This window comes from Coregonus lavaretus (assembly GCF_964263955.1).
Source record: "Coregonus lavaretus genome assembly, chromosome: 29".
NCBI lineage: Eukaryota > Metazoa > Chordata > Actinopteri > Salmoniformes > Salmonidae > Coregonus > Coregonus lavaretus.
The window spans coordinates 14508413-14526006 of NC_140016.1; the positions used below are offsets into that span (position 1 = coordinate 14508413).

Below are 17594 nucleotides of genomic sequence, written 5' to 3' on the forward strand. Positions count from 1 at the left end.
CCTCTTCGACCAGTGGCCCCCGTAACCTGGCGGCCTCCTCTGCCAACCCGCTGGGCTGCTCTGTCGCGGTCTCCTGCTGCCCCGTCGTCCATGGCGTTAGCCCCCCCCTAAAAATTTTATGGGCTTCACTCCTACCCGTGGACCAGGTCTCCATACTTTTTGCCAGCCTTTCGCCCTTCTGCTTCCACGTCAAGCCCCTCTCTTCCTCACTTGGCTTGACCCAGTCGAGGAGGCGAAGGAGATCCGCTAGAGATCTCTCAGGCGATGGCTCCTGGACTTGCTGCTTGGTCCAGTCTTGGTGGGATCTTCTGTCAGGTTCGTCGGTAAGAGAGGAGGACCAAGGCGCAGCGTTGCAGGCAAACATACTCTTTATTTAGCGAAATACGACAAAATAAACAAAACGATAACGTGACAGTTCACGGTCTAACACAAACCAACTCGAAACAAGATCCCACAACTACTGTGGGAAAACAGCCTGTATAAATGTGGTTCCCAATCAGAGACAACCAGCCACAGCTGACACTCGTTGCCTCTGACTGAGAACCACACTGGCCAACATAGAAATGAACCAACTAGAACTACAACACAAATCTACACACCCTGGCTCAACATAACAGTGTCCCCAGAGCCAGGGCGTGACAATAGTACGCAAGTATAAACACCATCCCAACCGTGAAGCACGGGGGTGGCAGCATCATGCTGTGGGGGTGCTTTGCTGCAGGAGGGACTGGTGCACTTCACAAAATAGATGGCATCATGAGGAAGGACAATTATGTGGATATTTTGAAGCAACATCTCAAGACATCAGTCAGGAAGTTAAAGCTTGGTCGCAAATGGGTCTTCCAAATGGACAATGACCCCAAGCATACTTCCAAAGTTGTGGCAAAATGGCTTAAGGACAACAAAGTCAAGGTATTGGAGTGGCCATCACAAAGCCCTGACCTCAATCCTATAGAAAATCTGTGGGCAGTACTGAAAAAGCGTGTGCGAGCAAGGAGACCTACAAACCTGATTCAGTTACACCATCTCTGTCAGGAGGAATGGGCCAAAATTCACCCAACTTATTGTGGGAAGCTTGTGGAAGGCTATAATTATAATATAATTCTCTCTACTATTATTCTGACATTTCACATTCTTAAAATAAAGTGGCGATTCTAACTGACCTAAAACAGGGAATTTTTATAATAATAATAATAGAATATTTTACTAGGATTAAATGTCAGGAATTGTGAAAAACTGAGTTTAAATGTATTTGGCTAAGGTGTATGTAAACTTCCGACTTCAACTGTACATATAAAGTGGGTAAAACAGTATGGAAACATTATTAAAGTGACCAGTGTTCAATGAATCTATGTACATAGGGCAGCAGTCTCTAAGGTGCAGGATAGAGTACCGGGTGGTAGCCAGCTAGAACAGTGATTACGGTTCAGGGCAGGGTACTGGGCGGAGGCTGGCTAGTGGTGACTGTTTAACAGTCTGAATGTCTGGAGATAGAAGCTGTTTTTCCAGTCTCTCGGTCCCAGCTGTGATGCACCTGTACTGGAGGGCCCTGCGGTTGCGGACGGTTCAATTGCCTTACCAGGCGGTGATACAGCCGGACAGGATGCTCTCAATGGTGCATCTGTAGAAGTTTGTGAGGGTCTTGAGGGCCAAACCGAATTTCTTCAGCCTCCTGAGGTTGAAGAGGCGCTGTTGCACCTTCTTCACCACACTGTCTGTGTGGGTGGACCATTTCAGATTGTCAGTGATGTGTACACCGAGGAACTTGAAGCTTTTGACCCTCTCCACTGCAGCCCCGTCGATGTGGATGGGAGATGGGGCCGTGCTCCCTCTGCTGTCTCCTGTAGTCCATGATCAGCTCCTTCGTTTTGTTGACGTTGAGGGAGAGGTTATTTTCCTGGCACCACTCCGCCAGGGCTCTCACCTCCTCCCTGTAGGCTGTCTCATTGCTGTTGGTAATCAGGCTTACCACTATTGTGTCATCTGCAAACTTGATGATTGAATTGGAGACGTACGTGGCCACGCAGTCATGGGTGAACAGGGAGTACAGAAGGGGGCTGAGCACGCACCCCTGTGGGCCCCCCGTGTTGAGGATCAGCATGGTGGAGGTGTTGTTGCCTACCTTCACCACTTGGGGTCGGCCTGTCAGGAAGTCCAGGATCCAGCTGCACAGGGAGGGGTTCAGACTCAGGGCCCTGAGCTTAGTGATGAGCTTGGAGGGCACTATGATGTTGAAGGCTGAGCATAGGTATTTACTGTATCTTGTCCAGGTGGAATAGACCATTGTGCAGTGTAATGGCGATTGCGTAGTCCGTGGATCTGTTGGGGCGATATGTGAATTGTAGTGGGTCTAGGGTGTTGGGTATGGAGGAGGTAATATGGTCCTTAACTAGCCTCTCAAAATGCCTCTCATGATGACAGAAATGAATGCTATAGGCATAGTAATTTAGTTCAGTTACCTTCGCTTTCTTGGGTACAGGAACAATGGTGGACATCTTGAAGCAAGTGGGAACAACAGACTGAGATAGGGAGAGATTCCAGCCAGCTGGTCTGCACATGTTCTGAGGACGCGGCTTGGGATGCCGTCTGGGCCGGCAGCCCTGCGAGGGTTAACACGCTTAAATTACTTACGTCGGCCACGGAGAACGAGAGCACACAGTCCTCATGAGGGTCGGGGCCTGCGTCGGCATCTCGATGTTGCTTTCCTTGAAGTGGGCAAAGAAGGTGTTTAGCTCACCCTGGAGCATGACATCGATGTCCGCGATGTGGCTGGCTTTCCTTTAGAATCCATGATTCTGGAGTTCCTGCAACATACTCCTCGTGTCTTAACCGTTGAATTGCAACTTAACTTTGTCCCTGTACTGTTGTTTTGCCTCTTTGATTGCCTTACGGAGGTCATAGCTGGTCTGTTTGTACACATCCATGTTCCCAGTCACCTTGCCATGGTTAAATGCGGTGGTTCGCGCTTTCAGTTTTGCACGAATGCTGCCATCTATCCACGTTTTTTGGTTTGGATAAGTTCTAATCGTCACAGTGGGAACAATATTGTTTATGCACTTCCTGATGAACCCCGTCACCAAGTCAGTGTATATGTCGATACTATTCTGAGAGGCGACATCATAAACACAGGTTGTAATCTCACACTGCTGGGTGAGTATTGCTGAGTGAGTACTGCTGTGGTCCTCTGTAGCTCAGCTGGTAGAGCACGGCGCTTGTAACGCCAAGGTAGTGGGTTCGATCCCCGGGACCACCCATACACAAAAAAATGTATGCACGCATGACTGTAAGTCGCTTTGGATAAAAGCGTCTGCTAAATGGCATATTATTATTATTATTATTATTATTGCTGGGTGAGTACTGCTGGGTGGTTATTGCTGGGTGTGTACTGCTGGGTGAGTACTGCTGGTTGAGTACTGTTGCTTTATGTGCTGCTGCCAAAACATGTCTCCCTCTTTTTACCTCCACAGCAGTAAAAGTTATTTTGTCAGGGGATGAAACATTTGGAAGCTGTCAGAGTTCAGGAGAGGTAAAACCTTGACCCCTGACCTCTGGTGAGCCCACCCCTAGTCCCCAGTGTCCCACACACTGGGCTCCCATGGCTCTTATCTTCACCACCATTACTGCTGCCCAAGGCCTGGCTGTATATATCCCTGGCTCTAGCCCTACCAGTCCCCAGCTGTTTTAGGGCCAGGCCACATGCAGCCAACATTGTTAATGCGCAGCACTAGTGCTTCGCTTGGGAATTCAGCAGGAAAGGACTGAAGCTCTCCCTCAACAGTTGTACATAAGGGATGGAGTCAGTAACAGTTATTGCCCCTTTTCTAGGTCACATACCATGCCAATACAAGAGGCAAGGGAAGTCAACCAGACCCAGAACTGATACTGGAACATAAAGAGAGGATGAGTCATGTATAGATCGATACTAGGCAGGTGAGTCTACTTGGCTTGCATGACCTTGCTGTTCTATATATGCCATGTGTCAATGTTGATTCTGAACAACCACACAGGGTAGGAGAGAGAGACATTCTATCCTTAGAGAGTTCTCTCTGCTTGGGTTCCTTGTCTCTCCAGCAACACACCTATAGCAGCACTCACAGCCGCGTCCCCGGACACCCACCCCACTGTCTGTCTGTCGTTGTGGTGGAGACTGTGAGACCGTGGTCAGACGGGAGGCGGGCGCGGTCTGACGGTTGGTCGGTGAGTTAGGGCTGAAGGTTTTCTAGAGGGCCTGGTGGAGCAGCTCCAGCCCCAGACCTTTTGTTCTTTGTTTGCCGCTGTGAGGTACATGTGTTGCAGTTTAGCCCACGCCTCCCTCACCTAAATGGATAATTGTATCGAAATTACAGTGGCAAGCCCAGCTCAAGACCGCTGTAAGGGGGAGGGGGTCTGCTGCGGCCACAGGGAGTTTGTCAGAAGTGCAGGCACACTTTGGATTGTGCCATGTTAAGGAAAGAGGGGGGTTAGTTGCCAGGAGTCACGGCCATCAGTGTTAATAAATGACTTGGTGTGGTGAAAACTGAACAGTCCCCCAGTTTCCTCCTCCCTCCACCAAACTCATAATACTCCTGGAAATAGAGTGACTCAACAGTAACCACCACAAACTCCTATCTGTTGCCTTGAGTGACAATGATTTTACACTTATTTTTCCAGGCAGCTCCCAGTTTCTTGTCTCTCTAACGGCCCGTGAACTATCGGTGAGGTAAGATTTATGAGTCTATAACATGTTGAGAGATGAAAAGCTGTTGACAGTGAGTAGTGTGAGTAGTGTTTACAGTGCTACAGTTAACACTGGAGATGACACATGAACTCTTCTGAACAGTGAAATATGCGTGTGAGAGTCATTCCCTTTGATCACGTTTCCACCGACGTGACAATGATCTAACTTCTAATTCTGATTACTGCTAGTGTGACACAGAACCACAGAACTCCGTGACCTGACCCACCTGGGCATCCAGAACATGTTTGTTTTCGTCCTCATTCTTGTAGTCAAATAAGTCGCGGCAAGTTCAAAGCACAAACACATATGGACACATGAATCCATGCTAGTGAGTAGTGGAAGAAAGACAGAAAGATGAAAGGATGTTTGATGGAATTAAAACCATTCTTGTCTCACATGAAATTAAGCTGAACAAAGAGCGACACAGAGAAAGAATTGTCCGTTGTAAGTAGCAGGACAAGCAGTTCTGTCTAGACTTTGATACCTAGGGCAAGGGGAGGTTAGGGTTAAAGATTGTGCCAGGATGTGGGTGAGGTTTAGGGTAAATATGGAAATATGTTAAAAGTTATAGTTGGGAGCCAGAAAGGTTCATGGTCAAGGTTAGCATCAGGGTTAGCATTAAGTCATCTTCTAAACATTACTACATTGTAATCACAATACAAGGTGGTGATGGAATTTTTGTTGTGCTATAGTTAATATGTTCTCTGTACCACAGACACCATTACACTCGTCTATTCTCACGTAATGTTAGTGAGAACAGCTCAGAACAATGCTATCCTAAATAACCCACCCCCCCACCCAGCCACACCCCCAGGCCCTGTGTGGCTAGCTAGTCCCAACAGAACCCTGCCAGCCTCCGCTAGGCTGCTGGTAGATACAGGGGTTTGATCTACGGGTTTAATTCAAATAGAAGGATGCAAATTAGCCACCTTGACCAGGTCACCACATTAAAACAGTAAAACAGCTTTCATCCAGAGGCTCATTAGAGGGGCCAGTCGGTGGCTGACTGACTGGGGGAATTGGGCTGGGCCCTCAGCAGGCAGGGTGCACCGGGGCCCGCCCTCCCTTCCTCCCCCCACCACACCCTGCCTCCGCCTCACAGCCAGGCACAACAGAGAAGAGAAGAAAAGGCACATTAGGCTGGGGGTAATTTCCTCTGGAGTCACCATGCGCCTGTTGCTGCAAACCGCTTATGGCTCTATAAAAGATACCAGGAGACTTCTAATTAGCCTTTCCTCCAGCGCAGCGCTAGCCTCCCCTCTGTCTCTCATGCTGGGTGGAGGGATGCTGACGACAACACTCTCTAATTTGCCTGACTGCCTTCCTGCCTGCCTGCCTCTCTCTGGCTTCAATTGACGTGAGGTACAACAGACACTCAGTCACTGCTGTAAATAGCTATCGGCAAGCAGGCAGGCAGGCATACATGCAACGTAATATGTCAATTTCATGTTGTGAGAAACATGGCTCCATGAGATTTGTAATGGGGTGTTGATAATTGATTAACTTGATAGTCATACATTGAACAAAAAGCTTTATTCTATTTTAAATCTGAACCTCAAATCTTCTGAACTTACAAACTCCTTTTGGCTTTCTTGACATGTGAAGTTCTATGATTATCTTCTAGTCTGTGAATTTCTTTGCGCAAGTAGAACTCATTTATATGTAATTCTGGTCCATATAACTGCTCAAATCTTATGACCTATGAGAGGAAGGTAAAATAGCTAACAGTGGACCACCATCATGGAATGGAGCTACCGCATAATACACCATTCTATGTTAAAGATAAAAATAACAACTCATCTTTCCATTCTTTTCATCAGTCAGTGTTTATTTCAATCAGATGTGCCCTCACTGATGAAAATCAGAGAAATCCACTGTTATTTTTGCTTTTTTCTCCATGACAGACACAGTGGCACGTATGTTTGATCACAGGTACCCGATATGAATGGAGAATGAGGCTTTTTGAGGGGGAGGCCCTTTAGAGTTCCCCAGTAGGAAAACATAATATGGGACCTTACAAACACGGCCTCCACATGAAGAGTGCTGGGGCTGGGGCTGGGGCTGGGGCTGGGGCTGGGGCTGGGGCTGGGGCTGGGGCTGGGGCTGGGGCTGGGGCTGGGGCTGGAGCTGGGGCTGGGGCTGGGGCTGGGGCTGGAGCTGGGGCTGGGGCTGGGGCTGGAGCTGGGGCTGGAGCTGGGGCTGGGGCTGGAGTTGGGGCTGGAGCTGGGGCTGGGGCTGGGGCTGGAGCTGGGGCTGGAGCTGGGGCTGGAGCTGGGGCTGGGGCTGGAGTTGGGGCTGGAGCTGGGGCTGGAGCTGGAGCTGGGGCTGGGGCTGCCTCCCTTGCCCTCTCTCTCCCCCAGACCTACCGTCTCCACCTCCACCCTCTACCTTCCCCCTGTCCCTCTCTGCCCGTCTCTGTGGGACTGGAGCAGAGGTAAAAGGGCTCCCTGTCCCCCAGCCTAGCGCTACACCAGTCCAGCACCACTTTCCTCTCCACTACACACAGGAGCCAGAGCTGGAGCAGTCTGCCCAGCCGTGCTTTACCTCAGTCATCGCATCAGGCCATGCTACTGACGACTGCCTGCCTGACGTACTTTCTTCAACTGGACAATCTTTTTCCACCACTCACTTAAACTCCAACTAGTCATTTAAACTGGTCACAGATTACATCAAATGTATTGAATGTATAAACATAGTATTAGAAGAAAGTAAATCCAATCCAATACTTAGGTCCAATGTTCTAATAGTGCTGCATCAGAGAAAAGCTTTTCTCTCCCTCTGCACCTGTTTAGAGAAAACATCCCCAAACATCAGAGCGTGAAGGAATGAGCCCAGGCTAAGACCTCTTTAGACAAGATAATGCCCCCCTAATTCCACCTCGGTGCTGCTGAATAGCCCCCTCTCCCGTGCCAATGGAACCGTTGCTATACCGAGGCTTACTCTCCCAAAGCCCTGGGCCAATATTAACAATGGGGGCTGGGCTAGCAAAAACACTTTGTGCTGGTTTTGAGCTCTCCTGACTCTCCTGTGCCTCACTACGCTGTGTTGAGAAGCAGGGTGTGGCCTTCGCGCTATAGTAAGGCCCTCTGGACCAGAACACTGAGATGAAATCAGGACAAAGGACAGCACACACAGGCACACCTGACCTGACGTGACCCTCCACACCTGGTGACCTGAGGTTCCATCAGACAACAGAGATGTTGATGCTATGTAGAGCAGACAGAGTGGACAATTAGCTTAGTCTCTACTCTGTGGTGTTCACAGTGCTTCTAGAAAACTTTTACATCTCACTATTTGTCATTTACAGATAGAAACTCAATGTTCTTATTTAAAATGTAAATAGATCCGGTCTGTTATTTTACACAAGAGTTGTTACAATTAATCTGTGAATGTTTTAATGTGTGAATCATTATTACCTGCGTACCACACACAGTTGTTGACATGAGGTTAATCAAAACACGGTTGGTTAGGTAAGTGTGTGTGTGTGTGTATGTGCATATGTATGTGTATGTTTACAGTATATACAGTGCATTCCGAAAGTATTCAGACCCCTTGACCTTTTCCACATTTTGTTACGTTACAGCCTTATTCTAAAATGTATTAAATAATTATTGTTCCTCATCAATCTACACACAATACCCCATGACAAAGCGAAAACAGATTTGTTTATATTTTTGAAAAACAGAAACACCTTTACGTAAGTATTCAGACCCTTTGCTATGAGACTCGAAATTGAGCTCAGGTGCATCCTGTTTCCATTGATCATCCTTGAGATGTTTCTACAACTTGATTGGAGTCCACCTGTGGTAAATTCAATTGATTGGACATGATTTGGAAAGGCACACACCTGTCTATATAAGGTCCCACAGTTGACAGTGCATGTCAGTGCAAAAACCAAGCCATGAGGTGGAAGGAATTGTCCGTAGAGCTGAGCAATCGGGGGAGAAGGGCCTTGGTAGAGTGGCCAGACGGAAGCCACTCCTCAGAAAAAGGCACATGACAGCCCGCTTGGAGTTTGCCAAAAGGCAGCTAAAGGACTCTCAGACCATGAGAAACAAGATTCTCTGGTCTGATGAAACCAAGATTGAACTCTTTGGCCTGAATGCCAAACGTCACGTCTGGAGGAAACCAGGCACTGCTCATCACCTTGCCAATACCATCCCTACGGTGAAGCATGGTGGTGGCAGCATCATGCAGTGGGGATGTTTGTCAGCGGCAGGGACGGGGAGACTAGTCAGGATCGAGGGAAATATGAACGTAGTAAAGTACAGAGAGATCCTTGATGAAAACCTGCTCCAGAGCGCTCAGGTCCTCAGACTGGGGCGAAGGTTCACCTTCCAACAGGACAACGACCCTAAGCACACAGCCAAGAAAAAGCAGGAGTGGCTTCGGGACAAGTCTCTGAATGTCCTTGAGTGGCCCAGCCAGAGCCCGGACTTGAACCCGATCTAACATCTCTGGAGAGACCTGAAAATAGCTGTGCAGCGACGCTCCCCATCCAACCTGACAGAGCTTGAGAGGATCTGCAGAGAAGAATGGGAGAAACTCCCCAAATACACAGCTGTGCCAAGCTTGTAGCGTCATACCAAAGACGACTCGGGGCTGTAATCACTGCCAAAGGTGCTTCAACAAAGTACTGAGTAAAGGGTCTGAATACTTAGGTAAATGTAATATTTCCGGGGTTTTTTGTTATATAAATTAGCAAAAACATCTAAAAACCTGTTTTTGCTTCGTCATTATGGGGTATTGTGTGTAGATTGATGAGGATTTTTATTTATTCAATCCATTTTAGAATAAGGCTGTAACGTAACAAAATGTGGAAAAAGTCAAGGGGTCTGAATACTTTCCGAATGCACTGTGTATGTGTGTGTTAGCTCAGTCAGCAGTGGACTCTGGGTTAGAATAGGTTCACTGTGTATTCCTGTGGGTCGTGCCAGAGGATCGGCTCAAACAAAGCAGCGCTCTCTCTCAGCCTTGTCCGTTTGACTGCCTGCCTGCGCAGTTTAGGTTAAAGGCAGTTAATTGGTTTCCTGCTCAGGGTTACGTCAACACGCTTACGTCAACACGCTGTCTTGTTTTAAACAGTGTGGAAACTTGAGAGAAGCAACAATATGGCACTGTTTGCTCACCCCTGCCTCCCAGAGCCAGTTAGAATAATACCAGAGCTTGCCTGCTTATCATTCCCATAGAGTTGTAAGACTTCATACGCTCTGAAATCCAAACACACAGCAGTTTAAACACTCCACTGATCGCCAAGCAGAATAATACAGTGTCACACAGAGCGGTCCTGAACACTGGTCACTTTAATGTTTCCCACTTCATATGTGTATATACTGTATTCTAGTCATGGCTCATCCTATATACAGTGGGGAAAAAAAGTATTTAGTCAGCCACCAATTGTGCAAGTTCTCCCACTTAAAAAGATGAGAGAGGCCTGTAATTTTCATCATAGGTACACGTCAACTATGACAGAGAAATTGAGAAAAGGAAATCCAGAAAATCACATTGTAGGATTTTTAATGAATTTATTTGCAAATATGGTGGAAAATAAGTATTTGGTCACCTACAAACAAGCAAGATTTCTGGCTCTCACAGACCTGTAACTTCTTCTTTAAGAGGCTCCTCTGTCCTCCACTCGTTACCTGTATTAATGGATCCTGTTTGAACTTGTTATCAGTATAAAAGACACCTGTCCACAACCTCAAACAGTCACACTCCAAACTCCACTATGGCCAAGACGAAAGAGCTGTCAAAGGACACCAGAAACAAAATTGTAGACCTGCACCAGGCTGGGAAGACTGAATCTGCAATAGGTAAGCAGCTTGGTTTGAAGAAATCAACTGTGGGAGCAATTATTAGGAAATGGAAGACATACAAGACCACTGATAATCTCCCTCGATAAGTGGGCTCCACGCAAGATCTCACCCCGTGGGGTCAAAATGATCACAAGAACGGTGAGCAAAAATCCCAGAACCACACGGGGGGACCTAGTGAATGACCTGCAGAGAGCTGGGACCAAAGTAACAAAGCCTACCATCAGTAACACACTACGCCGCCAGGGACTCATCCTGCAGTGCCAGACGTGTCCCCCTGCTTAAGCCAGTACATGTCCAAGCCCGTCTGAAGTTTGCTAGAGTGCATTTGGATGATCCAGAAGAGGATTGGGAGAATGTCATATGGTCAGATGAAACCAAAATAGATATTTTTGGTAAAAACTCAACTCGTCGTGTTTGGAGGACAAAGAATGCTGAGTTACATCCAAAGAACACCATACCTACTGTGAAGCATGGGGGTGGAAACATCATGCTTTGGGGCTGTTTTTCTGCAAAGGGACCAGGACGACTGATCCATGTAAAGGAAAGAATGAATGGGGCCATGTATCGTGAGATTTTGAGTGAAAACCTCCTTCCATCAGCAAGGGCATTGAAGATGAAACGTGGCTGGGTCTTTCAGCATGACAATGATCCCAAACACACCGCCCGGGCAACGAAGGAGTGGCTTCGTAAGAAGCATTTATATACCCAACAAAGGGTATATAATAAAGTATTGAGAAACTTTTGTTATTGACCAAATACTTATTTTCCACCATAATTTGCTAATAAATTCATTAAAAATCCTACAATGTGATTTTCTGGATTTTTTTTCTCCTCATTTTGTCTGTCATAATTGACGTGTACCTATGATGAAAATTACAGGCCTCTCTCATCTTTTTAAGTGGGAGAACTTGCACAATTGGTGGCTGACTAAATACTTTTTTTCCCCACTGTAGCTTAGTGGGTAAGAGTGTTGTGCCAGTAACCGAAAGGTCGCTGGTTCTAATCCCCAAGCCGACTAGGTGAAAAATCTGTCGATGTGCCCTTAAGCAAGGCACTTAACACTAATTGCTCATGTAAGTCGCTCTGGATAAGAGCGTCTGCTAAATGACTAAAATGTAAATAACTACTGCTGTACACACATTTTCTATTCATATACTGTCTTTACACACACACACATTCCAGTCTCTGACATTGCTCGTTATGATATTTCTTAATTTAGATTTTTCTGAATTGTGTGTATTTTCTGTTTTTACTGTTAGATATTACTGCACTGTTGGAGCTAGAAACACAAGCATTTATAATAATAATATAATATGCCATTTAGCAGACGCTTTTATCCAAAGCGACTTACAGTCATGCGTGCATACATTTTTTTGTGTATGGGTGGTCCCGGGGATCGAACCCACTACCTTGGCGTTACAAGCGCCGTGCTCTACCAGCTGAGCTACAGAGGACCACATTTCACTGCACCTGCGATAACATCTGCAAATCTGTGTACACGACCACTAAACTTTGATTTGATCCTGTTGGAGCTCAAAGCAAGGCAAATAAATCAGAGAGATCCTCCAGCAGTTTGCACTCATCCTTAGACCCCATGTGATTTACAATAACTGACCACTAGATTTATGTGGCAATATATAAAGGATACTTTGTGGTAATGGCAGGGGGTAGGAGAACTCTCTTGTCTTGGACCCATTGCTTTTATATTGGCTTTGTTTCCCCTGTACAGTGACAAGTAGATTATTTTTCAGCAATATTAAAAATTTTAAAGACTACATGAACACCCAAATTTGATGTTTTTTTAGATACTAGAGTATTTTGTTGTCTTCCACAGTCCTACGGTCAGATGTATTCAGACTGGGAATTAATAGTCCTATGAATCTTATAAGCTCTCTCTTTTGCTATGAAATTATTTTCATACTCCCTACATGGGTGTAAATCACAGAGGCTAACCCTCAGTCAATGACTGACTCTGTTTTTCAGATGACACAGCAGCGAGCCAAACCGACGCTCCACCTGCCGTATTGGAACCCAATGCTGAGCTCACCCAGCTTGACCCTACAGGAGAGCCCTGGGGTGAATAGCACACTGCTTCACTTCACTACATTATAGCCCTACATGTTATCATCGGAATGTTATTGAAGTCTGTGTTATCCTTCATGATGTATCATCTCTGCAGTGAAGCCTCGGTTTAGCCAGCCCACTAAGATGCGCAGGCGGGTGCTGTACAAGCCAGTGGGGAGCTCAGTGAGGTTCAAGTGCCAGGCCAGCGGCACCCCTCCCCCCGTCATCACCTGGTGGAAGGACCAGACTCCTCTGCCACCCCCGCGCCAGGGCAAGCGCCCCCAGTGGACCCTCACCCTGAAGAACCTGCAGCCCCAGGACAGTGCCAAGTACACCTGCCACGTCTCCAACCCAGCCGGGCACATCAACGCCACCTACAAGCTGGATGTCATCGGTAAGGATGGGTCACTGCACTGGCCAACACCACTAAACACCACCAACATCACCAACTTTCAGCATGCTTATAGGGAAGGACATTCAACAAGCACAGCCGTTACACAAATGACTGATGATTGGCTGAGAGAAATTTATGATAAAAAGATTGTGGGGGCTGTTTTGTTAGACTTCAGTGCGGCTTTTGACATTATCGATCATAGTCTGCTGCTGGAAAAACGTATGTGTTATGGCTTTACACCCCCTGCTATATTGTGGATAAAGAGTTACCTGTCTAACAGAACACAGAGGGTGTTCTTTAATGGAAGCCTCTCCAACATAATCCAGGTAGAATCAGGAATTCCCCAGGGCAGCTGTCTAGGCCCATTACTTTTTTCAATCTTTACTAATGACATGCCACTGGCTTTGAGTAAAGCCAGAGTGTCTATGTATGCAGATGACTCAACACTATACATGTCAGCTACTACAGCGACTGAAATGACTGCAACACTTAACAAAGACTTGCAGTTAGTTTCAGAGTGGGTGGCAAGGAGGAAGTTAGTCCTAAATATTTACTCAAAGCATTGTATTTGGGACAAATCATTCACTAAACCTCAACTAAATATTGTAATAAATAATATGGACATTGAGCAAGATGAGGTGACTAAACTGCTTGGAGTATCCCTGGATTGTAAACTGTCATGGTCAAAACATATTGATACAACAGTAGCTAGGATGGGGAGAAGTATGTCCATAATAAAGCGCTGCTCTACCGTCTTAACAGCACTATCAACAAGGCAGGTCCTACAGGCCCTAGTTTTGTCACACCTGGACTACTGTTTAGTCGTGTGGTCAGGTGCCACAAAAAAGGACTTAGGAAAATTGCAATTGGCTTAGAACAGGGCACCTGGACACCCATGCATACCCCACAAGACATGCCACAAGAAGTCTCTTCACAATCCCCAAGTCCAGAACAGACTATGGGAGGTGCACAGTACTACATAGAGCCATAACTACATGGAACTCTATTCCACATCAAGTAACTGATGCAAGCAGTAAAATTAGATTTAAAAAACAGCTAAAAATACACCTTATGGAACAGCGGTGACTGTGAAGCAACACGAACATAGGCACAGACACATGCATACACACACACGATAACATACGCACTATACACACACATACACATGGATTTTGTGTACAACCAACAACACCAAACACCACCAACACCAACAACAACACACCAAACACCACCAACACCAATACCACCAACAACACTACCAACACCAACAACACCACCACCACCACCAACAACAACACCAAACACTACCAACAACACCACCAACAACACCAAACACCACCACTACCAACAACAACAACACCAACAACAACATCACCAAACACCATCAACAACACCAACAACACCAACACCAAACACCACCAACAACAACACCAACACCAACACCAACAACAATACCACAACCAACACCACCAACAACACCACCAACACCAACAACAATACCACCACCACCAACAACACCACCACCAACAACACCAAACACTACCAACACCAACAACCCCACCAACACCACCACCACCAACCCCACCAACACCAAACACCACCAACACCACCACCAGGACAAATCATTTTTCCTTTTCCTCCATCGTTTTACACCACACTCCATTTATACCCCAAGCCTCTCTTATGTTTCCAAGGTAATTGTGCTTAGTGTGTTGTCAATATGATTCACATGCTTATGAACTCCTGTCCTTCTCCCTACAGAGCGCTCTCACTGCAAGCCTGTTCTGACCGGCACCCACCCGGTCAACACCACTGTGGAGTATGGCGGCACCGCCTCCTTCCAGTGTAAGGTCCACAGTGACGTGAAGCCCGTGGTCCAGTGGCTGAAGAGGGTGGACCCAGGCACAGAGGACCGCTATAACTCCACCCTGGAAGTCGGAGGGCAGCATTTCGTGGTTCTGCCCACAGGGGATGTGTGGTCCCGGCCCGACGGCTCCTACCTCAACAAGCTGGCTATCGTCAAGGCCCGTGATGAGGATGCTGGGATGTACATCTGCCTGGGAGCTAACACTATGGGTTACAGCTTCCGCAGTGCTTACCTCACCGTGCTGCCAGGTGAGTACAGCCATTCACTCTGAACTGTAGAATGGGACTTTACTGGGATGGAATGGCAGGGGGTTATTCTTGTTATATATTGTCTTATAACACTTCAGAAAGCTTGGATCTGTAGCGCTGTCACTGATCTCTCCACTGTTGTATGTCCAGACCCTCAGGTGGAGAACACAGTGACTCCTCCACACCTGAGCTCCGGCCTGCCCTGGCCTCTGATTATCGGCATCCCTGCAGCAGCCCTCCTCATCGTAGGCACCATTGTACTCTGGCTGTGCCACAGCCGCCGACGCCACAACACCCTGCCCCCACGCCCGATGACCATGGCCCACCGAGACCACCACATCTCGGACAAAGAGCCCAGCACCACCACCCCCTGTAGTGCCCTGACTAGCCCTGACTACCCCAGCCAGAGACTGGTGGGCCTGGGAAGCCCCGGCCTCAGTGGACCCCCTAAGATCTACTCCAACATTTACACAGACATGCACACGCACACACACTCCCACGCCCATGTGGATGGTAAGGTCCATCAACACCAGCATTTCCACTACCAGTGCTAACCAGCCCCCTCTCATCCCACCCCACACCTAGCCACTGCTGCTATTCTCACCCAACAATGGACTATGAGCAAGGTAGATGGAAACAAGGAAAGGCTTGTAGTTCATATGAACTACACCTCCCATGATAAGCAATGCTAAAACACCATACAGTGGCAAAACCCTTACCAGGTTGGATCCTGGGATACGCATATTACTAAGCTGCCTGCTTTGGAGGAATACTACTTCATTGAGAAGTCTCAGGGCAAGAAATACCCTCTCACATGTGAGTCATTTCTTTGTTATGTGTTTTTTTTATACCAGTCAACCAAGATCAAACTCTAATTGTATTTTAAAGGATGAAAATATGACTTTAAAAATACGATTTAGATGTCTTTGGATATATAATAATAATATGCCATTCAGCAGACACTTTTATCCAAAGCGACATACAGTCATGCGTGCATACATTTTTGTGTATGGGTGGTCCCGGGGATCGAACCCACTACCCTGGCATTACAAGCGCCGTGCTCTACCAGCTGAGCTACAGAGGACCACATGGATGCACGTAGCCCTGGAGAAATCATTCATTAGTTAATGGGAGAAATCATTAATTAGTTAATGGTTGAAATGACCAGGTTTAGGTTCAATTTAGGTCAATTCAAATTTGATTAAAGGTATTCCAATTTACACAAATGAGCGTTTCTAATAGAATTTACCCCAACTCTGGAATGTACAATTGTTGTTTTTTTAAATAAAAAATTACACTCATTTAAACATGTACCGGTATCCAAATTTCCAAAGCATAAAGTTATATAAGGAACTTTTAAGCTGGTGTAAATTGGAAAATGCAAGATTTATATATTTTATAAATTGGAAAATGTAACTGTGACAAATTAAAATCTAGCCAAAATGTTTACAATGTGAAATATTTTCTATTTTCATTATAGCAACACAAACTGTGGTGTCCTCTGTTCTGATATAGGTGGTATTATTTTTGTTTCATGTAGGAAAGTACAATTCATCAGGGAAATTAAATGGATGGATGGATTAGGTGATGAGGGCTTTTTGATTTTTGTATTCAGATAGTGTAATATGTATCCAACTAAAAAAGCAGTATTAGTAGTAGTAGTATTCACGCTGTATGTGTCAGATGCCAAGTTATTTTACAGCGCTATAGATGTGTATATTACTTACATTTCTTGTGAGGTATATTTTTGTATAAGGTACATGAGGACGAGTATTGTACCTGTGTCTATTGGTTTTTAAAACTCACCAAAAAGCTATTTAGTTGTGTTTTTACTTTATTGTTCTATATTTCTTTTGTAACAACCATTATTCTCGATTGGATTGACCTATGGATCATTTTGTGATTGTAGTGTTGATTGTATTGTTAAGTTGAATTACAACATTATGCTGGCCTAGTTGCTGGCCTAGTTGATTAAGAATCTGACCATATGATTAATACTGTATATAAGATGATTACAAAGATAATGTAACAGAGTCATTAACCCTCACAATTGCCATGTTAATCTTATGCAATTCCTCTGTGAAACATTGCATGCTGCAAACTCCCCTCTGGTGCTCATGTACATTTAGTACTGAACAATAATATTTTTGTAATGTTTTTTAAAATACGTTTTACTGTTTTCTGTTTCGTGTTCCGTTTGCAAAATGTATTTAAATGAAAACATGTTATTTTTTTACGTGTGAAATGTTTTTTATTATAAATAAAAACAACGCCATTCTGGTCCATGTTGATTTGCTACTTTACACAACACAGAAAGGCCTCCATACACTTATATAGTTTAAGATCCTCTGGAATGCTCTCGGAAATCTAGTTTACTTTCAACACCAGGCAAGGAGATAAATATTCCCAATAGGATATGATTAGGATTAATATGAGGGCAGGGTTACACAGACGCAGGCAACGGTGCACAAGGGCTACTTCCTCAGTT

At 45.9% G+C, this 17594-nt stretch overlaps 1 protein-coding gene across 1 annotated transcript in view; it reads left to right on the forward strand.

Annotated features, from left to right (window-relative positions):
• LOC311104880 (fibroblast growth factor receptor-like 1) overlaps positions 1–15660 on the forward strand; it is a gene marked incomplete at both ends in the record, with an annotated part of 53269 nt that extends 37609 nt beyond the window's left edge. Inside the window, 4 exons of the mRNA XM_084146845.1 lie at positions 12517–12609; positions 12713–12991; positions 14753–15106; positions 15257–15660. Of these exons, the coding sequence (XP_084002971.1) occupies positions 12517–12609; positions 12713–12991; positions 14753–15106; positions 15257–15660 (1130 nt within the window). The remainder of the gene's footprint in view (positions 1–12516; positions 12610–12712; positions 12992–14752; positions 15107–15256) is intronic.
• Between the last annotated feature and the right edge of the window lie 1934 nt (positions 15661–17594).